The sequence below is a fragment of the Ammodytes marinus genome (assembly GCF_949987685.1).
Source record: "Ammodytes marinus genome assembly, chromosome: 16".
NCBI lineage: Eukaryota > Metazoa > Chordata > Actinopteri > Uranoscopiformes > Ammodytidae > Ammodytes > Ammodytes marinus.
The window spans coordinates 26088433-26112907 of record NC_137220.1 but is presented as its reverse complement, the minus strand read 5'-3'; the positions used below and the strand labels follow the sequence as shown (position 1 = coordinate 26112907).

Sequence of the window (24475 nt, the reverse complement as noted above, 5' to 3'; positions counted from 1 at the left end):
TTTTAAACTAATTAGTCTTGCATCAGTGGGCTGTTAAGATTCATGTTAACAATTGATTAAGTCAGTTTTTTTGTTTAAAGATTGTATTAACACATTCAGTGCTTATACATCATCTATTACCAAATTACAAAATGATTGTGCAAGCCATGTGTTTATAACGCATTCATGTTTGCCAGAAATGAAGCATGTGTGGTTTAGTTATCGCGTGAAGATAGCAGAGAGATCTTTACGCTTTAATGGGTTTTGCATTCAGTAATTTCAACAAAGGGCTGCAATATGATACATTTATTAATGAAAACTTGGATCAAATAATACATTACTTTTACATTTTTTTTTTAAACAGATTTATCACAAAATTAATAAATACTTTGATGAAATGGTCAAATAAACTTAGCGTATCTTATAGTACAACACCAGCCTTAAAGTTGGAGCAATGTACAGTTTTTAATAGTTGCGCCTTCAAGAAGTAGGCTTCAACATCCGAACGAGCTGCCGGCTTCACTACTCAAGTCTCTGCACAGTCTGAGGAGTCCAGAGACAGGAAGACGTCCGCTTGGCACTTAAAGGAGCCCTTGATTTCCTGGATGGGTTCACAGCTCTGCAGGTTTGGTGTAATGGTTTTGATGCAAACAGGCTGTGTGGAGAGAAGCACACATTAACATAAGAGAGGCTAAAATAACTTGACATTCTGTACACTTGAATCACATTGATGTCCTGGTAAATATTCCTGTGGAGAATTGCACTAAGGATTAATATGGACTACAATTCCATAGTTATTTGTATCTCCTGTCATGTGACCACGCAATGCTAGGTAGCCTACTAAATACATTTGGTCGAGTACTGTACGTGAGTTTGAGGTCACATGTTTGTCTTTTATGCTACTTTATTCTCCATTACGTTTCAGAGGGAAATCTTGCACGCTATACTTTAGTTAATTAGTGACGGCTGTACTTTATATAAAAAGTTAAAACAGTCAGTTCAAACAATGGGATGCATTATTGCAGATTTAATAGCCCAATAGTCTATAACGTTATTTAAATAAGCTCGACCTCCAGCAACTACATTTAAAGTTTCACTTGCCAGTTAAAAACCCCATGAATGTAATGCACAAGAGAGCTAAAGTTTATTTTTTTATATACATTTTGTAAAATGCATTTCATTCAAACTTTGCCATTAAGTATGGTGCAAGAATTGCCATAAATTTACAATCTGAAAAGTGTCAATTAAAACAGTTGAGGTAAATGGGACATTCAGATTGAACACAATTTTAAATGTGAATGATCCACTTGCGCTCGTTCGAAGAGCTATACCATCCGCCGTGCGTAATGCGTAATGGCATTCCCATAGAACCCATAATGCTTTGATAAAAATCAATGAGCACTGACCATCGTCTTCGGGATTACATTTAGCCCAGTTAATTCAGAAAACGCGCTGTTGGCCGCTGCCTCTCCACTGTCTGATGGCTCCAGTTCGGCTCTCCTGACGTACGACCTCCGGATACCGGAGAGCAAGCCGGACGCCCTGCCCACCGAGTAGTAGCTTGGACCGGCAACCTGCTTGTACCATGCCTCCGTTGGACTGCAAGCGACCAGCACGAAAACAATCACGATGGGGAACACGAGTTTAGCGGGCATCTCCATATCGAGCAGTTGGCTTGCTTCTACCTGGTGGTACCTCTTGCTTTAAACGACCGGTCCTCCTCGTTGCAACCGTTCGCTACTTCGATCCCTGTTTTCAGAGTGCAGCCTACTTATAGGGAGCCCGTCATCATCCACACTTTCGTCAACACTAACTGCCCCGGAGTGGGCGATTACCACACACCTCGGAGAAAGTGCCTCCTGACGTGCTTCGTTTGAAACGTGTGTGTTTATCTTCAATGTGAGTGACGAGATTCGCTTTAGAATAAGGTACACGAAAAGTGAGTAGTTACTGGGGAACGAATAGTAAGTTAATGAGTATAGATACTGAGAGACCGTGATTCAAGCACTATTGATTAGTTACTGTAAAAACAAACTGCGAGTTAGGTGTGTACTGAGAAACTGATTCAAGCACTGTTTAGTTACTGGTAAACAGACAGGGAGATACTGTATTATTGAAGCATGAGGTAATGGTTAGGTAATTATGAGTTAATTTGGTAGTTTTCTTTCCCCTTAGATTTCACAATAAACTGTCAGGCCAGACACAGGATGATCATATTATTTTTTGAACATATACATTCACATCCAGGTTATATTCTGTAGCACTAGTAATGCTGAAGGTTTCATCGCTGCTGCAGGGTTCGCCTTAAATTTGCCATCCTTGGTGTCTGTTGCTGTTTAAAGCTGGCTTGGGTCCCACGCTGGATCGATCGTTCAATACAGTATCTTCCAGTCTGTTTACCAGTGCATACTCATTAACGTATCATTACTTAATGCTTCATAAATAGAGTAACTCCCGGTCTGTTTACCGTAACTAATCAATAGTACTTTTTAACTAACCAGCCTTTCCTCATTCGTTCCTCAGTAACTACTCACTTTTTGTGTACCGTATTGTAAATTATTACCGTTGACAGAGAAGTGACATTTATAAAAAAGGATTTTAAATACTGTGTATATCGACCGTTTTTCAGAGATGGCAAGCCAGGGGACGACATTTCACATTCACCACAACATTAAACATTTCTAGAATGAAAACGTTTTAAACCCGTCAGCCTGAAGTTAGACTTATACTTATCAACACAGTAAAATGTGATGAAGGCTCAAACACTTCAGGTTTGCTAACAGTGCTTGGTAAATTTGATTCATCACTTCAACAGAAACCATAAAAAGTCAGGGTGCAAATGAGGTGCTAACTCTGATATGACTGCTTCAAACCACAAGAAAGCACCACCATGCCTCCAGTCATGCACACCGGGCATAGGTTTCCTCTGTATGGGGCCTGGTTTAATAGAACAAGCTTAAGCGTTGCACAGCCGAGTCTGTGGTCTAGGCCTATGTGACCTGATTTCACAGGCTGAGAAATATGTGAGAAACCTTTTCTCTTTTTTACAGAGATAGACAGACACACAAGACAGGCAAAAAGTGTAATATTATTCATTCATTTTAACTAAAGACTGAAAATTCTCACAATTTTGACTATAGAAAAAACATGCCCATTGAAAACAGAAAACCTCTAAGTGCAATGGATGAATCTGTCTAAATTGTAGCTGTTATCTGCATTACACAGATAGTGGAATATCAACATCATATCAGCAGTGAAAGGACAGTCTGTTGTCATTCCTTGTGTAGTTTACCATTCTGACAACTATAGGCAGTGTAGAACGTGATGTGTGTGTACGATAAGCCTCCTCACTTCAAGGGGTTGTTTCATTTTCTAGCAACAGTTTGTGAAAAGCTTCCACAAGGGTTACGTATATTGGTGACAGACATAATAGCAATCTTAAAAAATTGGAGCATAATGAAGCAGGAAAATACACTGTCAGATGTATTACTATAAAAAAACACATTGCCTGGTCATTTAAGCCCAACATTCATTTATTTTTGTCAGAACTATAAGATGCAACAGCAACATGTTATACTGAAGCATTGCTCTTCTAGATTTAAACATGTCTGCAACAAAACCTGATGGAAACAGAGCAACAAAAAAGGCGACTCCGTCAGTTCTGACCTGCATTAAAGGTGAAGTAAGCAATTTATTTATGTTAATGTAAGTGTTAAATCACTCTTTATTCATACAGTGATCACTTATATAGTGTGCACGTTTCATAAAGCCAAACTCTCGGTCACTCGCTCTGCATGTAATCGGCGAATAAACTTTTCGGGGATCCCACTACTGTTAACCAATCAGAAGAGAGAACACTACAAACTGACACCCGTCTCACTGCCGGTGCACGTGCAAAGCGACAGATGGGTTAATAAGTATGAGCCTACAATGGCGGAGCAGGTAAAAATCCTTCCAAATGTATGTTTTGATGGTTTTTACCATGTGTTATCACACTTATGGATCTGAGATGATGCTAGATAACTCGCTGCTTGAAGACCACAGTGCATTAATGTGGTGACGTGGGGACGAGGGAGGGGACTGCTAACTGCAGCCACTGACAGGCAGTTAGCTAAACTGACCATTCCGCTTACTGAACCTTTAACAGCTGTGATGGTGGTAATATGTCATCTGCTTTCACCTGGTTTAAGAATGGATAACCTATGGGCTGTACTTTACATAAACATTGATGTCGGGTGTGAATACCTTAATCAGAAATGTGCTATAGATTTTGCCACATGATTTTCCCTGACACTTCAAATCTCAGGTTTTCTTTGCTTAAAAAAGCAGCAGTTATATCTATCTGTCGACACAGTATATAGTATATATCACGAGAAAGGTAAGCTTTATGATATATGTGTGTATGTTTATAGACCCTTTCAGACTTGTCACCTGGTGCTGTTGAAGACACACATGCATGCACATACAGTCATGTATGCTAAATGAAGTAATAACTACCTTTCATTGATTTTAAATGAAAGTGGCAAAACATGACACATAAGATCATTGCAATCTCTTACTAATTGGGTCGCTGGTCTGCCAAATTATATTGTCATTATGTGTAATAGCAATGATCAATGTCACCATTCTGTCCCGATCTGTTTCACACACGCAACAGTATGTACAGTATGTTAAGTCTATATTAGTCAGTTGCAAGGAAGTTGTATGAAACTGATATAAGCAGTTAAGGGGAATCGAACCCACATCGTCGGTGTCCGCTCAATGAACGACAACATGGCGTGCCTCTGATAATAGCTTTTGATCGTGTTATGATGTTGGGTAAGTCATACAGAAGCTGATAATAGACAAACGTAAAGGCGTACTTTGATCTGGGAGGAGGGGGTTTGTTGTATTGTAGGCACATGCTCAGCAGATGGGCGACTGTGGCTCAGTTGGTAGAGGGGGTCGGCTGATGATCTAAGGGTTTGAGGTTCAATCCCCGCCCTGCCACCTGTGTCATGGTTGTTGTGTCCTTGGGCAAGACACTTCACCCACCTTACCTCGTGTGAATGTCGATAGTTAGCCTGCAATCGGTTTATGAATGTGTGTGTGAATGGTAACGTGGGAAAGGAAAACAGGTCTCCCTTGCAAAAGAGTCTTTGGTCTCAATGGGATTTACCTGTATAAATAAAGGTTAAAAAAAAAAAAAAAAAGATGGCTTCTCATAATGATGATCAAAGTGTGATTTACAGCACAGTGTGTAGGTAAAACTCAGGAAACACATTTACTTTCTACTGAATGACTATTTGCATGTTCTTCAGGAGTCAACATTTGAACCCTTCTTAAACCTATGTTAGCAACCATGTCTCATTTTGCAGTAAAAGGCACATTTGGTTTATACGATTATTTAGTTTGTATTTCCTTACATTGCACACTTCTGTAAGGTGTTCTTCGCATCGCAAATCCAGCAAAGATAAATATTGTTATCCAGACAAGAACATTTGAACATATCAAAAACAACACACATCTTCCCCCTTCACACTCGTGCTTGTAACTCAGAAAAGTTGCCACAAAGATAATCAGCATCTTGGCACTAGAAAGGACCTGATGGGAAATTAAGTTACACCTGCAACTTGATATTTTTTTTAATCATTTCTCCCACTGTTGCAATGATTTTGCTGGCTGTGTTTGTATGAGAATTCATAAAACTTCTTCAGTATAGTCTGTGTCATCTAATTATTCGCCTTGGGGCCTGATTCAACTATGAGTCTGAGACCCAGCTCACACATTTTCACATGGTGCAGGTGCCCCCTTCTCATCTGCTCCTGTGTGAGCGTGAATACTCCCAGCAACCAACATGAATGTAAAACGATCAAAATGTTAATGGTGTCATCAAAGTTGAAAAAAACGATGTACTTTTCTATTGCATGTTTTTGTATTTCTTTCACAGTGCCTCTGGGTGTGATGTGTGTGGATGTGCATGATGCAGACACTTGCTGTTGTGTTTTTTTTTCCACAGTGAAAGTTAATTAGCTTTTTCTGTAGTCTCCAGAGTTGCAGGCTGTAAAACTGACAACAAGCAAACATATCAAAGAAGAAATGGTGTGAGTTATAAACTAATGAGCGCAACAAAAACATTGTAGGCTACAGTCAAAAACATTTACTCACAGCTCTCCATTGATCAGTATTTTTATATTGATGCGATGGGGTGTTAAATACCAATGGACATCAACTGCATAATGTTTGTAACCATAGATGTTCTTAAACACAATGCACCAAGAGCATGAGGTGACATGTTGTTTAGAGCAACCTACCTTATAGATAATTCAACTTCACAGATTTCTCAAATGAATGCTGACTAAATCTAAAACAAATCGTATAATAAAGCCACACCAGGTTTTATAAATATTTTCTGTTCACATACCCAAACGTATATGGAGTCAAGATCAGTTAAGGTCGTTATGATTTTTTAAATCAAATACATTTCTGATTTTTTTACATACAATTCCTCAACACAGCATGGTAAGTGGAAACATAGTCACACACATATTACTTGTACTTGTCCATCTCGGGAGCTTGAGCAGCAGTGAATGCAGCTCCAAACGCCACCTGAAGCATTTTCATTTTTGCTTTACCATAGCTGTACCAATAGTGGGCTGTATAGAGTGAAGTAATGTAGGCTTTAAAATGGGCTATCTTAAAATCATCTCTACACATGTGACTTAATACTATGACTGATTCATTTTCAAACAATACTCAACACTTGAGTACAATCATGAACATGGTACAGTAACATTTGGTTATCATTGTGTGTCTGTGTTTGAAAAAAATGAATCAACTGACAAGAGGTAGTCAAGAAAAGAAACATCATTATTATGCAGCACATTTCCTTTCTGAGGAGGACCAGGTTTCATAAGTGTCACGCTCACATTTAATTTTAGGCTGTGTGCATACGGTGTGTGGTGCGAGTGACCTGATTTCAGAAGACGCAGAATGATCGAAAAGGAAGCTTTGCTTATTTAAAGGAGAAGAGGGAAGGCTAAACTAAATGTCTCATTTTCCAGCGTAAAAATATTTGCATAGCATGCAGAGGATTTAAGGACTGCTTGACCTGCTTTGAACATGTGTGTTGAGCACAGGAACCTGCCGTGGACACCGCTTCTGCTCCTTCTATCTGGTAGGTAAAACCCTCATACCTCATTTAAAGTGATATTAAACGGATGAAATAATATATGCATCAATACATGTCTTTCAGGTGCTTTTTGCAATGAGTGGAAAGTGGAATATGAGCGGCAAGACATCTGTGCAGTGAAAGGCACGTCTGTTGTCATCCCATGTACATTTGACTATCCTGAGAAAGAGATGGTACAGAGAGTCATGTGGGGGCATGGAATAGCTGATATTTTTTATGGTCCTTTTATATTTGACAGCAACATGACAAATACAACCTCAAACTTTGAGTATATTGGTGAAAAAGAACACAATTGTTCTTTCAAAATACACCAAGTAGAGCATAGCCATGGAGGAAAATATACCTTTAGATTTTGGACTAACTCGGAACAAGGCAAATGGACTGGTAGAGCCGGCACAACATTAAAGGTCCTTGGTAAGTTGTTGACATAAACTAAGTATTGTTTTTCATTTTCCTCTTCACTTCAACATGCAGAATATCATTACTAAAGCTGTTACTTTGCTCTTCTAGATTTGAAGATTACTCTGACAAAACCTGATGGGCACCAAACAACGAGGGAAGGCGACTCTGTCAGTCTGCGCTGCGTGAACGGCTGTGAGAGGAGCGCTCACCTTCCATCTGCTTTCACCTGGTTTAAGAATGGAGAACACTTAATGAACCAAGGGCCTGTACTTCACTTGATCAACACGTCCTTCACTCACTCCGGAAACTACACTTGTTCACTCAAGAGACACACGCAGACAACTTCAGGAGTCATATACATTGATGTTGAATGTGAGTACAGGAGATCAGCACTCTGCCACATTTTTTGTCACATGGTTTTCCCTGACACTAGTTTTTTTTCTTTCAGACGGCCCAAAAAATACGACAGTGTCCATCACACCTTCGACAGAGGTTGACGCAGGCAGCAACATCACTCTTATCTGCAACAGCCATGCCCACCCCCCAGTGGAGAACTATACTTGGTTTAAAATAGATGACCATGATGGTATTGTGGCTGTCGGACACCAGCCTGTGCTCTTCTCTGGTGAAGGTGGTCAGTATGTATGCCGAGCCACCAACAAACATGGAAGTCAAAACTCCTCTGTTGTGCCTATAAAGATGCAAGGTACAGTACGTTGGTTTACAGACTCAAATGACTTGTCCTTCTGGGTAATTCTTGCATTTGAATCATGATCAACAATCGCTTGAAAACGTTTATTCCATAGTTTTTATTGTTTAAGGTTCGGTTTAGAACCTTACACACTGCGTTTGTTTCACAGCATATTGGGAGACACTAACCAGAGATGTACTTATCATTTCCACTGTTGCTGTGTCTGTGATTGTCCTGGTGACCGTTGTTATTGCACTCAGAAGGTAAGCTGTATTTTGCGCTGCTACACTATATCTCATAATTATGCAACCATGTGATGATGCTCTGAAGTGTCTTTATATCTTCCAGATACAACACAGGAAGGACTGGTGTACCAGTGGCGCAGTGCGAGGAAGACACCCAGGTGGCGCTATTGTTCAATTGAAAAATACAGAAGATTACGGTTCTAATGTGTTTGTGATTGTGTGGCTGAATTAAGAGCTGGGGGGTGACATATTTACTGCACTTATCCGTCATTATTTTTCTTAGAATACAGACTATGTCAACTGGCCTGTTTTTGACGTAAACCAATCACGTGAGGGAAGCTGGTGTGAGAGATGGACAGACGAAATCGCCTACGCAACGGTTGACTTTAACACCAAGAGAAAGCCAAACATGTGAGATATCTTTATTTATTAATACTCTTTTTAACGGTTACTTGTTTTTTCAAACACTCATTAGAGGGATATGCACTGTATCACCAGCAGGGGACAGCAGATGGACTCATACCATACAAACCACGGCCACAATGAAGACCACAGTGTGATTTACAGCACAGTGTGCAGGTAAAGTTCAACAGGAAATTATTATTATCGTTAATGCATAAGACAGCATAAGTGCATCCATGCCTTTTTTCTTTTTTTCAGGAGCCAACTGTTGAACCCCTCATACGTTGAACTTCTGTGACTTGACAGCCATTTTGCCGTAACAGCTGTATAGCCTACAGACATGATGTTGTGAGATTATAGATATTTCTCTTTTTCTTTCTTTACATTAAATATCAATCTTAAAATAATGCAGCACATCTTACCGATTTAAAGCTTTTGTGTGTAACTTCTGACGCACCCATGAGGAATTCTGAGTTATTACAACAACCTTGTCGGTGCATCTACATGAGTTAAGCCAGGGGTGTCAAACTCATTTTCATAAAGGGCCGAATTACGACATGATAATCACACGAAGGGCCAGACATGTCGCTGCCTTCTTTTTAATCCAAAAATCAAACAACATATCTAGGTATATAACCTGCGTACATACGGGGCATATATAGGCTAGATTTTGTTTACATATTTTGGGGGACAAATTATATGTGGGGGGTATGGGGGTGCTCCCCCAGAAATGTTTGTGCGTCAAACACTTAATTTCCTGTGTTCTGGTAGATTTTTCTGTTTCTGTCTTCTGTGCCTTTTCTGCGTAAATTTATTGAGGAAATGTCTTTATTTTTGTAAAGGAAAAGACAACATTCAGGTTCCTGGTGAAACAATTCTAAAGGACTATAATGCAGTAAGGCTCTCAGGCATTCTGGATTGAGCCAGAATATGTTTTCTCTTTGATTTTTCAAAACTTTCTGCACATTCAAAACATATCACGTTTTTTTATTTTATTTTTTATAGGAATCATGACGCATCAGTGTTAAATGTTTATGACACTTTACATTGGTAATGAAATGCAAAGCCACCATTGGAAATGAAAGGGGTGGGCTATCAGCGGCTATCTAACGTTAGCTAGTTAGCTAAATTGTAACTTGAGGCAAAAGTTAGAAACCAGATAATGTTAGCATTCATCCTTAGACAGTTGACACAATCAATCATCATATTAGCATGCTATTTAGCCCCATAGATTGGCCTATTTACAGCCATTAGAAAAAACATTATTTTCTTCAATGCAAGTTCATCAATTCTTGGCATAAAATCCTGAGCTGTGGAACTTTTAGCAGACATTCCTAGTGGTAAGCTGCGCGAGTGTCCTAACGGTTGGGAGCGTGTGCGATGTGCGGATATGGCACAGGCTCCGCATGAGAAAAAAAAAAAAAAAAAACGTTTTTTTTTTTTTTTTGCGGGCCGAATTCAATGGAATTGCCGAATTGGTTCGCGGGCCAGATTAAATATTGAAACGGGCCAGATTTGGCCCGCGGGCCAGAGTTTGACACCCCTGAGTCAAGCCGTCGGTGATCGCGCATGGATTTTATACCTTCTGCTGTATGTCCAGGTTTTTTCTTAGCAGTAGAATCGACAACTGAAACATTTCGTGGCCACTTCTTGAGCTCCAGTGTCGGGGGGCGAGGCCAGTTTGTTTATGCTGCCTTACTGAGAATCACAAATACTTTTTTGTGGAGCTGATAGGCCTAATCAACTTTGTGTCAACTCTTTTGGCAATGGTTTGAATGTATAACGAAATTCATTCATATGAAAGCTTACGCACTATAGCTTTAACACCAGTACTTCTAAATCAAAATAAGAGACACCACCAAGAGTATCCCCTGCCACAACAGAGTTCAGAATACTCTCTTTGAACCTTTACCTAAGGTTGAAGTCAGCAACCTTTTTCTATTGAACATACACTTTTAAGACAAATTAAGAAAATAAGAGGCATGCAACTGACATATGCAATGTGTGAAATAAAATGAGGCATTTAGCCTTCACTGTCATACCTTGGTGTGTTTGCTGTAAAGGTGATGGCTCAACATGTATTTGAATTGTAGTGTTACATTCTGGTTAGGGAATACATATGTTTTGAATTGCATATTTTCTACTGCTGCAATTGTGTTTTCTCAGCTGCACAGTGAGAATCCATAAAACCTCTTATGACAAAGTATTGAGTGTGCCAATTCATTTTCTCCTTGCTCTTGATTCGGCTACAAGACAATGATAGACCAGACACATCTCCAGATGGTGTCCTTCCACTAGTCTTTCTCCGTTGGTTCAAGAGGAGGGTGAAGTGTGCTACAAAGTTCATATCAAATTCATGAAAAATATCTCAGTGTCTCATTGAAAGAGAATATGTGCCATGGGGTCAACCATGTGTATGTGCACGCGCCAACTGGCTGTTGGGTTTGCTTTTTGGTGCAAATTATGGATAATTAAGTCAATCTGTTTTCATGTTGTCGTTAGTTTTTGAGGTTCTCTGGAGTATCTTAAATCCCAAGCTACAGACAATTTCAACGGGCTGTAAACGATGGAACTATGTGGAATAAATACAGACATTTATGTGAGGCAAAAACTATTATATTGATGAATGAGAGCTAAACAAAAACAAAGCAAAGCAAATCAATGAAAAGAGGCAATTTAGATTTTATTGAGACGAAAGATTTTCCGAGGACAACTGCAGTTGGAGTGAAAGTATAAACAACCGTCCTCAAAGCTCTCATTAATGTTCTCTGGTCTTTTTTTGTATTGATAAAACACCCTGTCATTTCATTTACATTTTTTCTACAAGATGGCCTGGTCCTCCAGGGCTTCAGTGATGGATGTGGGTTAAATATACAAAATCGTTAACCTCATAGCATATTTGCCTAAATCATATTTACTCTACTTTTACTCTACATCTACTCTATTCTACATCTACTCTACTCTACATCTACTTTTCATTAGCATAATTGCCAAAGTCATATTTTAAGGGTTATGAAGTTACATTTGCTATAAGTTGCATGGTAAAGATAGGGTTTCACTACTTTAGGTCTGACAGCCTGCATGTAGGCTAATCACACTCCTGATGTGGTTGGAGTGCAAGTCCAAGTTATCAAGGTAATGTAGCTGCTAGCACAAAATGAAATATTTTCAAAATGAAATGAAAATGTTACAGGAAGTACATTTTTAAAACATTTATTATTGAGCTGTGGAAAAGGGGTAGGAATAAATAAGTTTTATACTTCTTCCTACTCCTTTTCAGGCATGTCACGTCAATTGAATAGCCTACATGTAGTTTTCTTTTTTTTAAATAATTTGAACATCGTTTTTGTTTATTGTATTTTTGTGCTTTTCATTTTGTTTTGTATTTTTGATATGTTTAATTTGTATTTGATATGTCTGAAATAAATGCAATCAATCAATCAATCAATCAATCAATCAATCAATCAATCAATCAATCAATCAATCAATCAATCAATCAATCAATCAATCAATCAATCAATCAAACTGAAAGATTTTCTGAAAACACCGTTGAGAAATCCCGTGGTTTATATATATGATTCTATTGCCCCCTGCTGACAATTCAAGAGCATGACATCCTAAGAAAACATACCCCAGTGTTCCAAATCTCATACCCTACTTTTTATTTAACTGGCCTACATATACTGAAGCATGCTGGTTTGCTTACTGCAAAATGCATTTGGATGTTTCATGGCATAGCCAACTAAATAGTAGGGTATGGAAGTACAGGTAGGCCTATTGGAAAGCAGAGCAGGTGTTTAGCCTCCAGCCAACATACAGCTGCCCTCAGTAGATGAGTCATGTGTCATGTGAGAGTTGTAGAAAGGCACAGCTCATAACAGGATAAATGGTCAGCCCACAGGCATCTCGGGACGCTCAGGGCCTATAGGATATGCAACAAACGAGCATAGCAGGTTTTAATTTTACTGTGAATTTACAGGAACAGGGAAGTGTTTATCTCATCTGAGTACAGACTCCTCACAAAGTAGGCCTATAGCTTCAGCTTTTCTTTTTTTTCATTTGTTAAATGTTTTGCCTTTATTTTACTGATTCAGATAAAGGCCCCGTGTCCTTGCTTCACATTCGCACACTTGAACACATCATTTGGGTCATTGGATGTGACAATGTAACGACGATGTTGCTTTTCATCAAAGCTTTTATATACTTTTATCCCACACAGACTAAGCCTTCAAAATAAAGTTTCATAATAAAATGAAAATAAAACATTCAAAAGGGAAATTCCAAAATGCAGAATAACAGCAATATGAGTTATTATGATAACACACATTATTAGTTGCCGCCCACTTCTGACAACACGAAACTTTAGGCTACTTGACGCGGAAACGAAACTAAAAGGTCTCATATGTGACTCCGTAGTTACATCACGCGTCCCAGCAGAAATGTCTACCGGATTTTGTTTCCCTTTTCGGAAAAACAGCACGAAATAAGGCTCGTCAGCTCAGGTAAGTCTGCATTTATAGCCTACCCGTGTTGTAGAAAGCTGGGGGTGATAACGGACCTTCCTTTATGACAAACTAGGAATAAACGCTGCCTGACCTCGTCGTCACTTCTGGACACAATTTCGAGTAGGCCTAAGTCTAGTTAAAACAGGGTTTAATGCTTTGTCATTTGGTTTGCACTTGCACATTTCATTGACTGACCCAGCCACTGTCATCATTATCATAGCCTACGCAGTTCAATAGGCTACTATTGTTATAGAGCGAGTTAGCATAATGCTAGTTCGCAAACTAACTCGCTGACACATTGTAGCAAAGCCACTTGTTTATTGCGAAACAGCTGATAATGATGTCGTGACACTTCAACAATAATAATACTGTATATTTTGAATTCTCAGTATTTCTGTCGCTTGCTTGAAAGAGGCTGGAATTAAAACCGGAAGTGACTTAACATAATATTTTACAAAGCAGTAAAGTGATTGGCTGAACGGTGCAGCCAAAGATATTTTAGTAAGAAGATGAACCACTCGAGACTTTAAAAAAAAAAAACGCACACCTTCTAGTATTACTCCCTCCTTTCATTTTTTAGTGCACGTTTCCATGCCTACAACTATTATTACCAGATCTATATTATACATTGTGCCCTTTTTCAATGTGGTTTTACAAGTGGTCCAAATGTTTGACAGTCTAGAAAATGCCCCCTCTTTGATGAAGTAGGCTACACCACCAGTCTGCTTCTCTTTGCTATGAGAAACGATTCACTATAAAAATTGGACTCAATCACATCACTGATTTCTGTGGATTTAAACATTGAAAGTAATTGATGTCTCATGGTGTAGCCAGAAGACACAAGGGTTGAAACAAAGAGGCAGCGGAATTGTCCTTCAATTTAGCACACATTTAGTTCCACTAGTGATGTCATGGAATTACATTTCAAAATACAACTAGGCCTTATTGATTATAAACCAATGATGAACATTGTGATGAGTTTAACACACCCACAACAATCAATCACATACACATAATGTCATACTTCATACATTAAATGTAAGCTTTCTCCACGTTAAATGCAGACCCAGTAGTTTATACCATTGACATGGACAAAGATACAAGTCTACAATAAAAAATGCACTGCCTAGCCAGCTTATAAATTTTGGTCAGGGTTGTTTTTCTGAAGCCCCATGAGTTGTGATGGATTTTTATTTTTAGGGGCTATGTTTTTTTTTTTGTTGCAAAGTGAGACATCCTCTTTTTTTCTCCTGCTTTGGCTGATGTGAGTATTATTGGAAGTTAATCAGCGGGACCTTCAAGTTGGGCGTTCACTGAAACTGTAGGAAAATGATTAACCTTATTAACAATTTTAAACTGTAAGACTGCTCAAAGTCCAAAAACAAAACAAGAACACTTTGATTGGTCGGTCTGCACAGCTGAACACTGTCTCATTAGGCCTCACCTGGCGAAAGTGAAAGTAAAATACATTTGCTATAGGGTGGGACCGCTATACTTTCCAGTTATGCTTTTTTTCCTCGTTAGCAGGTATTGCCAATTCTGAAGATGAAGTGCCTATGTGGCCATAATGTTGTGGAGAAGAAAGCCAAGTTCTGCAGTGAGTGTGGCCAAAGGCTGTCTGTCCAACCTGCAAACACTCAGGGTAAGTAGTAGATTCATAACACATTTGGTTTAATGTAATACATTACACAAATTATTTGACCAATGATGTCCAAACAATGTATACAAGTCAAGAACAACCATCTTTAGTTCGTTATTACAGCATCCAGAATATATTTTGGAAGTCATGTCAGGTAATATTTACACTAATTAACATATCTGCCATGGGGGATTAGTGTAGGCCTATGTCTTTCACTTGCCACATGTTTGGTTTGAACATAAACAGAAATACATAAAATAATGTCACTTCCGCCCTAAATGATCAAATGTAACAAAGTAAGAAAGCATAATTATAAAATATATAGTGGCAGAACAGTTTTAGTGCAACTCCCTTACCTCACGGTGGCAGTGTCTCTCTATAATGATCTACTTTATAAAGAGTCCATTCATTCTACTGCTCAAAGTTCACACTTGCAGTCTTATTTGTATACTATATGTTTTAAATCCAGATACCAGTGATCAGCCCAGATCCTTGGTTGCAGAATCGGAAAGTACGGCTGAGAGAGAAACCAACCCACCTGTGGACAGCAAGGAATCCAATAGATCCCCAAAACGACAGAATGATGAAACCAGCATCAGCAACCCAAAGAAAAAGGTTAGTGTATCTGCCACTGTGTTGCCTCACTTCACATAGTGACTTTGTGAATGTTGATCTCTCAATTCTGAAGTGTTTTTTTTCAATGTTAGGGTAACTTTAAAATGAAAATACACTCAATGTGAGGGAATTTTGGGTCTTTAGTTGTAATATTAATGGGAAAGATTGAGAGGTCATATATGCCTATCTTGTGTGTCTGTCTCTCAGACTCTAGGTCAGTTTTGGAGCCTGTTAGGAGACACTTAGGTCAGTTGTATAGATAAAGTCTCATCTCCTAAGACTCCAGAATGTTATGTTTCACTGTGTTCAGCTCTGAACCAAAACATTGGTACGCTTGGTGCCCGAGCCAGGGAGGTGATAGAGATAGCGCGAGGTTAAAACACAGCTCTAAACATGAGTTTGTCAGAATTGAAGTGCAAGTCACGAGAGTTGCAGTCCAGTTCTCCTTGGCCAAGTCTGTAATAAATATTGCTTCATAATTCATCCAAGTCTCCTGAAATATTCTTCCACCTGAGTTGACCTCCAACCTTAAACAGAACTTCCATCACATTCAAAACAATTCTAAGGCCGATATGCCAATTATCAGGTGCTCTAGTAATGTGGTTGAGGTTTAGACTTTTAATAATATAAAATGTTCATCTTTTTATAGCATTAAGAATATGTTGACTGTATACAAACACTGTGGCGTGGTTTCACATTACCATTGTAGCAGTTTTTAAAACCTATCCTCTAACTTCTGGTCTTCATAGAAAAGGAAGAAAAAGAAGCCCAAAAATAAGAAAGATGGCACCTTGTCATTGGACCAGGATCAAAGCCACTCTGACCTGTCCCATGTCCAGGGAGACAACCAGGGCAAGAAGACGCAGGGCAAAGGAGACTCTTCCGACAGTGAAAGCTCTGATAATACCATGGATGTCACACCAGATTCCCTCCAGGATGGGTTATCCTCCCAAGACAGCCAGCCTAGTTCATTAGCAGCTAACACGTCTACTGCACTGTCTAAAGAGGAAGAGCGCAATTCATTGACATCAACTCTGGATCAGACACTGAAGACGGCACCAGCTGACGCATCGACTCAACAAGCCATCTCAGAGGACAGTAAGAATACAAAAACTCAGTCTAGTACAGGTGAAGAGACAAAGGCCACAAACCCTAAAGATCAAAATACTGATGCCAAAAAATCAAAGAACAAGAAAGAAGTTAAACAAGTGGCCCTGGACCAGAATGCCAACATGGAGCCAAGTGTGAAACAGACCAAACAGAAGGGGAAGACCCAGCAGGACCAGAAACAGAATGCGGCCGCTGAACAAAAGATGGTTTTTGGTCCTCAAACGTTATCGAAGGTAATTCCCCCTGGATTGTTCAAAACTTTTTGCACATTCAAAACATGTCTCACCTCAATATTCATCTCAACAACACATCTATAACAGAATGAGACCTTGTTAAAGCTCCACAGTTTAAATCTACATACAAACCATGACAGTCAGAATCACAAGAAATCACATATTTATCTTTAATATAAAGGATTAGACAACTCTAACGGCCCCCACACACATCCTACCTCTACTGCGCGTCTACCTCGCGTCTGCGTCTGACTTTTTGTCACAGACTGTGAAATCAACGTAGAGCGAGCACACATCCAACCTCAGACGCACTGCTGAGGCGCGTCGGAGGCACGTCTGCAGCGACGCTCCCCTTCACCTCAGGAGGCTCGCCTATTTTTTTCTGAGAGCAGCGCGTCTCTCTCGCGTCTCTGTGCTTTAACTGATAGAGAAATACTCTGCTGAGAGTCATATTGACTTCATACTGGCAGCTTTCGCTGTAGTTTCACCATTTCCTGGTGTGTCCCCTTCAAAATAAAACTTCCAACAAGCGAAAATATGGCAAAAAAAAAAGAAAAAAAATGGCAATGGGGCGCACGGATTACTGTCCAGACTCAATATAAATCATATGCATCATAGATGACATGAAAGAACTTCATTTTTAATGGGAATTATCTATGAAAACTCTATGTAGAAAGATAGGGCTTTTAGAAGCAGCGCTGCAGCAGCAGCTGCTGAGACGTTGCATGTGTGTCCGAGAAAAGTCCGAGAGAGGCAGCAGTAAGGTAACGCGACGCGCTCCAGAGGTAGACGCAGGATATGTGTGGGGCGCGTAACAGCAGCACACATATTAGAGGTTAGGGTTTAGGTATGAAGAATAGATACATGATGTTATTTTTACCTTTTTGGGGAGAAATTGTTTATTTTTCATACTTTTTTGAGGGGGAACAATTTAATGCTTCTAAATATTGAGGGGGCAAATCCCCTGCCTAAGGTTCCAGGTGTATATTTAACGTGCATATTTATTCTTACTTGTACAGGCTGACAACCCAGGCGCCAATGTAGACCCAGAGGTGACAGACATGGTGGTTAAGCACAACCAGGAGAAGAAGACACAGGGCAGCAGAGAGTTTTCTGACGGTAAAAGCTCAGGTAATGAAATGGATGTCACACCAGATTCACTCCAGGACGGGTTATCCTCCCAAGACAGCCAGCCTACTTCCTCAGCGGCTAACACTTCCACTGCACTGTCTAAAGACACACAAGCTGCTGCAGAAGAGGCAAGAGCTGGGAGACAGTCCGACGAAACTCCAGGTGACCCCAAATCAACTCTGGATCAGACACTCGAGACAGCACCAGATGACACAGCAACTCAACAGCCCATCTCTGAGGACAGCAAGAATGCGTCAACTCAGTCTGGTTCAGACAAAGGGACAAAGGCCACAAACCCCAAAGATCCAAAGACTGACAGAACAAACTCAAAGAACAAGAAAGACGCTAAACAAGCAACACTGGACCAGAATGCCAACGTGGAGCCAAGTGTGAAAGAGACAGGACAAACCAAACATCAGGGGAAGACCCAGCAGGACCAGAAGCAGAGTGCGGCCGCTGAACAAAATATGGTTTTACGTTCTAAAACATCAAAGGTAATTCTGACTGAAATGTATAAAAAGTCATTGTAAGTGACAAACAGAAGGCTGGATTGTATTGTATTAGTGGAGAAAGTACTGGGGTTTAAGACGTAATATTTAACATACATATTCATTGCTACTGGAACAGGCTGACAGCTCAGGCTCCAGTGTAGACCACAAGGTGACAGACGTGGAGGTGGAGCAGTCTGGGGACGGGCAAGACTCGAGCCCTGCACAAAGCTCACACACTGACGAGGGAAATGAAGATAACAAAGAATCCAACACTCCAGCTGGCCCACCCAACAGGTGAGGAAGTTCTCTGAGATGCCTGTTCACATTTACTTTAGATCTATTTTGCTGGTTTTATGTCCGTGCATTATATTTGACATATTTTGTTTTTGCTTTTTGTAGGCCAAACAGCAACAAAAACATCCCTGCACGTGACAGACTCACAATTTACTTCCATGCAATTCTCTCAAAGGATTTCAAATTTGATCCAAGTGAAGATCACGTCTTCATCAGGGCTGGGTCCCACATTGGTAATTGGGAGGACAATGCAGTTGAGCTGTTTGCGAGCAGGTACTCATTCTTTGCTTTATTGTCAATTAAGCAATATTGTATGCATACAGTATGCAGTGCTGTTTGAAAGTTTGTGAACCCCTTGAGCATTTTGGAATTTTATTGTGTTCAACCATTATTAATTCATTTTTATCAATACCAGTATTTTTTTTATATGAAATAACATATATTTGTTTATCAATTCAAAAAAAATTTCATGTTGCACATTTGTCTGGGGACAGCTATAAATTCATATAAAAAAGTTTGAGCTCCATCGGTCCACCGTGAGGCAAATCATCTACAAATAGAGAGCTTTAAGAATGACTTAAAATCTGCCTAGAAGTAGACTTCCTTCAAAAATATCCTCAAGCGCCACAAGAAAAGTGATTTTTCTGGTAAAGCCAACCCAAACATTACATCTGGAGATTTGCAGACCATTTGCCACCACCGTTCTTCACTTGGGAGAAGGTTCTCTTGGTGGTAGGCAGAGTTGCGTTTTTGCCCAAACATGGCGGTTTTGGTTGTGACCAAACAGTTCAATTTTGGACTAATCTGTCCACAGAATAATTCTTCAGGTATCTCCAGGTACTCTCTGGCAAAGTTGTGACAATCACAACTCTATTCCTGAGAACCTCTGAGATTGTTTTCCCTTTTGGCATGTCTGACCTGTATGGGTTCACTTTGGTGAGCCTAAACTGACTTGGTTTTTCCTTTGTTTTACCTTGTGCCACCCAATTTCTTCCCTAAATATCTCTCATTACATTGGTCTATTATTTCATCAATCAGTTTGGCCCACCTGATTGTGTTAACGTGCTCGATTTAAGCACTGCAGCTCAGGGTTCACACACTTTTGCAGATACAACAGTTGTCAAATAATTTGTTTAATCTCTTTTAACAATTGATTTCTGGAAAAGGAAAATGTTGAATTGATAAACAAACATTTGTTATTTCATATAAAAAATACTGGTATTGATAAAAATGAATTAATAATGGTTAAACACAATAAAATTCCAAAATGCTCAAGGGGTTCACAAACTTTCAAACAGCACTGTATGTACTGTCTATCCAGTGTAGTGGCAAGTTGGCAACATATAAAACCTTACTTGCCAGATCTAAAGCTTCTCTAATAGTACCGAACAATCCAACAAGGGAAATAATGAGGCGGTCTGGCTATGGTCAGAAAGATGTTGCTCCACTGATGCTGACCATTGCCCTCATGGCAATTTTACTACAAAAAGCTGTGCTTTAGGACAGCAGTATCAGTTTGGGGAAGCTGGGACAAACTAAGGGAGCATGATGAGTGGCTCTATCCCATCCCAATGTCCCCCCTTCAGACATATGGACTTTGAGGCGCCTTCCCGCTAAGTCTGTGAGGGCTTAGCGTTGTCCCACTGTCAAATCATCAAGTCCAATAGGGCTCTATCTGTTCTCTTTATGCACACTTTCCATGAGTACGCTATTCTGCATTTTATTTTATTTATTTATTTATTGCTCAATTGCTTTGGCAACGTTTTGTTTTCCATGCCAAAAGTATTTGCTTCGCCAATGATAACATGATGTGTCGTAAAATTCTGTCCCATTTGACCTTTTTGAGCCCTTGCACTCAGGCACTACGGATGATGCCAGAATAACTCTCTTAAGGCCGAATTCCACCGGCTGCCTCTCCGGTCCTTTCCCGCTCCAGCACGGCAGCGGAGCTGTCATTTTTAACTTTAGTCAGTGGTTGAGTTTCCACCACGTCCGCTGCACCGTCTCTCTGCTCCGCTGCTGCTCCAGCTGTCCGGTGAAATACGCACTGCTTCTATTTTTGCTGGATGCCGGAGCTGACTGCATCAATTTAGCACAGAACACATCGAGAGAGACGGGAACACAGGCACCGACAAAACAATAAAACCTCTGGTTAATTTTCAAAATAAGACACTCAGTGTTCACTGCAGGTGACATTCTCAAAACAGAGACACATACAAGCACTGTTCTTTTACTCGTTCGGATGGGAACAATAACCTTCCGTGCGTTCGTTGTTGTTATACCATATATGAGAGTCATATTATCAAGAGCGATCGCCCGTCACTTTTATTACCGCGGGAACTCCTCGGTCTCGCGACTCCAGCTGTTCAGCGGAGCTGGCCGTGCCTGCTTTGAAAACGGAGCCGGTGGGTATTGACGGACGTGGGCGCACGGAGCAAACCTTTTGGACACCGCACGCGCAGCCAGTGGAATTCCGGGGTAAAGGGTTCAGGGCTTTATGCTTTTGGGGGGACATTGGGATTGGGCATACTTACAGCCTGGTCCTGAACACGGGGTTACATTGCAGAGAGGAATAGCCGTGGCATCTTCATTTCTTTTCCTTCTCACACAGGGATCTTGGAGAACATGGTTTTCTGGTCCAGGGCAGAATGACGACAGTCAGAAGTAAAGCTGAGTCTGTGTCAATACCATACAAATATGTTGTCTATAAAAAGGATAAATATGAGTATGAGTTCATATACAAAATGGATTCTACACAACACACTACCAACAGATGTTTGTTTGTGAAGCCCCGCCTCCTCAGTGAAGATGGTAAATGAAACCTTGGCTTGTTCCAATTGCATTTATATTTGCTTGCATTCTAAATACCTATAACTATTATAATTGTATGTATTTGCATTAGACACTAACATTTATGTTGTATCTTTTTTGTGAAGGGGATTGGCATCAGTATGATGACATTATCTGTACCCAGCCATCGAAAAACATGCTCAAACGCTTGAAGGATAAGATCTGGCCTGAACAAAGGAAGGATCTGATTCAAGGCCGAAATATTGCCGGGAATGTAATGCTTGAGACCATATTTGATCTTCTCAGGAGCTGGACTGCTGCTAATTTGAAAAGTTTTCTGATGCAGCTGAATCAGTTTTATCAGGTGTATAAGGATCCTTTTGTGTATGAAGAAAGAGAAAGACAATGGTACTCCTTAAACTATGGGGAAGAAGACGTAAGTTCACAATCATTTTGTACAAAATCTAGATGCATCCAGGTATGGCCAACTGAACTTAGTCTCTCTGTGTTTCTGGTAAAAAATGTAGGTGAGGAAGATGCTGAAGGAATTCATGCTGGCAAGGGTGATTCCTCAGTTGCACAAGGAAGGAGGAGAGAAGATGCTCTACATTGAGGATCCAATGAAAGCGGGTGTTATCATGCTTTGTGTATGGAGACAGTATCAATTCAAACTGGATAACGGTGAGCTCAATCAGCTCTGCAATGTGCTGTGTTTACCCAAACAAAATAAAGAAGACTTACTCCAGTACTGGAAAGAATTTTCTCAGGACGTCCCTATTAAACGGTAGGTACCTTTTTATCCTTTGAATAATCGTGTTTTCATATAAATAATTTGAAATAAGTCACAATCTACTGATGAAAGAGTAACCTAAGACTTTTTCTGTTCAAAGATACTCATAAACATGTCTTTTTTGCAGTCTTCCAGAATTTTTGGTGTACCTCATGAACACTGTGAAAACAGCTAGAATGCATGGATGGATTCTGGTTCTCCCGCTCCTCCACCTTCTCAATGGCACCATAAAGCCCTTTGAAGCACCAACCTCACTAAACCTCAAGTATGGTAAACCTTGGGCAGGTTTGCAAGACATTGAAATGGGTTCCTCCTACAGCCTACATACAGCCTACATAAACAGTCAAGACAGGAAGTAAGCGTGCCCCTACTTTTGCTATAGTACATCGTACACAAGCATCTTCCTGTCCATTTATTTGAAAATAAAGCGATTTTGCTCTATATGTTTATTTACTTTCAGGGCAATGCTGAATCTGTTGAAAAAGCACAGTCATTTGATGGAAGTGGATGCAGTTTTAGTGCGTTCCTTCTTGTTCTTGATGCCACTTGATGGTCTAATTGAGTGTATCGACAACCTTGACACTGAGCTATCGGACATTCTTCTTCTTTTTACCTCAAAGGCTCCGCTGGAGATTAGCTACAGTACTGCTGAGGTGAGATATGAACACCAGTTGAAAATAAAACATTTGGGGGTTATACTATGTTTTAATAAATGTGTCCTGTTCTCTGATTTCATTTTTACAGACCATACCTGATATTCTCTCACATATCCAAGGACGTCTCATTGAAGAAAAATACAGGTGATTTGTTCTTATACATTTTACAGGATATTTAATTGAATAGTAAAGGTATGAGGTGACAGACATAAACTGTATTGCACATGTGTCAAATTCAAGGCCTGCAGGCCAAATCATTGATCCGGGCCGCATATCAATTTAGGTCTTTAAAAAAAATAAAAAATACAAATCTTATAGGGGAGAACAGGGTAATGTGAGACACTTTTTACATTTGCTTCCCTCTAAGGGAGCTAAAATGATTTTTCAGTCAAATGTACACATTTCCCATTAATTTGGGATGTTTCCTAGAAAAGGGCATTAGCAGAATGTATTCATGACAAAGGGCAGTGCAAATATGATTGTTTTAAAAAAGTTGTCTTGTGTCTCAGTTTACCCCAGCTGTGGGGTAAACTGAGACAGACCAGGGAAATCAAGGGGGTAAAGTGATCCACTTACTTTTTCCACTCTGAAACTACCATAACAACACATGTTGTAACAGTTACAATCCTGACAGCTAGATTGAAAACCAAATATTCCAAAACTCATGTCGGAGGAGTAACAGAATCATGGGGTTTGGTCAATTAAGAGAAACATTTTCTAAACACTTGAAAGTAACTCTGATCAAATACACCATATAATTCATATTCAATAATTAACATTCAAATGACAGATAGAACCAGTTAGATTAAAACACAGTCTGGGGGTCAGAACAAAGGACCCTTAGAGCCAGCTAGTGTCTGGGGGTCAAAGCAAAGGACAATCAGAACCAGCTAGAACAGCCTGGGACTCAGAACACAGGACTAGACCAAGCTGTCATTTTCCATCTTTTGAGTCTTTGATTAATATTTTTCTGCATTTGTTTTATTGGGATCATTCATTGAATAAAGACATATTACTTATAGTATATTGGTGATAAAGGTCACTCTCCTGTCCCCCACATACAGTATCTCACAAAAGTGAGTACACCCCTCACATTTCTTCACATTTTTCTTTATATCTTTCCATTGGACAACACTGAATAAATGACACTTTGATACAATGTAAAGTAGTCAGTGTACAGCTTGTATAACAGTGTAAATTTACTGTCCCCTCAAAATAACTCGACACACAGCCATTAATGTCTAAACTGCTGGCAACAAAAGTGAGTACACCCCTTAGAAAAAATGTACAAATTGGGCCCAAAGTGTAAATATTTTGTGTGGCCACCATTA

The 24475-nt window shown here is 39.8% G+C and overlaps 3 protein-coding genes across 6 annotated transcripts in view; 2 read left to right on the top strand and 1 right to left on the bottom strand.

The window, feature by feature from the left end:
• Positions 1-398: 398 nt before the first annotated feature.
• LOC307262864 (neuropeptide B-like) lies at positions 399-1663 on the bottom strand. The gene is made up of 2 exons (XM_080043870.1): positions 1386-1663; positions 399-634 (listed from the first exon to the last, which is right to left on the bottom strand). Exons 1-2 carry the CDS (start codon positions 1638-1640, stop codon positions 506-508), a joined length of 384 nt encoding a protein of 127 aa, XP_079899996.1. The 5' UTR covers positions 1641-1663; the 3' UTR covers positions 399-505.
• Positions 1664-8122: 6459 nt separating this feature from the next.
• On the top strand, positions 8123-9247 carry LOC307263539 (uncharacterized protein). Of its 2 annotated transcripts, none has more exons than XM_080044702.1 (6): positions 8123-8258; positions 8413-8506; positions 8592-8646; positions 8772-8899; positions 8990-9067; positions 9149-9247. In XM_080044702.1, the coding sequence occupies exons 1-6, from the start codon at positions 8252-8254 to the stop codon at positions 9186-9188; spliced, it is 402 nt and encodes a 133-aa protein (XP_079900828.1). In that variant the 5' UTR covers positions 8123-8251; the 3' UTR covers positions 9189-9247. The 2 variants fall into 2 exon arrangements, with proteins under 2 accessions (XP_079900828.1, XP_079900827.1); XM_080044701.1 differs by having other exon boundaries at positions 8987-9067.
• Positions 9248-13324: 4077 nt separating this feature from the next.
• LOC307263208 (E3 ubiquitin-protein ligase rnf213-alpha-like) overlaps positions 13325-24475 on the top strand; it is a 55143-nt gene continuing 43992 nt past the window's right edge. For 2 of the 3 annotated variants that reach the window (XR_013845272.1, XM_080044298.1), the window contains exons 1-13: positions 13325-13392; positions 14923-15037; positions 15504-15649; positions 16399-16992; positions 18012-18617; positions 18751-18908; positions 19014-19181; positions 21520-21719; positions 21845-22134; positions 22226-22482; positions 22616-22843; positions 22949-23141; positions 23233-23288. Coding sequence is in view for 2 of the 3 variants with exons in the window: in XM_080044298.1 (XP_079900424.1) it covers positions 14941-15037; positions 15504-15649; positions 16399-16992; positions 18012-18617; positions 18751-18908; positions 19014-19181; positions 21520-21719; positions 21845-22134; positions 22226-22482; positions 22616-22843; positions 22949-23141; positions 23233-23288 (2993 nt within the window). In the remaining variant the exon portion in view is untranslated. Of the gene's footprint in view, positions 13393-14919; positions 15038-15503; positions 15650-16398; positions 16993-18011; positions 18618-18750; positions 18909-19013; positions 19182-21519; positions 21720-21844; positions 22135-22225; positions 22483-22615; positions 22844-22948; positions 23142-23232; positions 23289-24475 lie in introns of all 3 variants that reach the window. The other variant, XM_080044299.1, reaches the window with a different exon arrangement.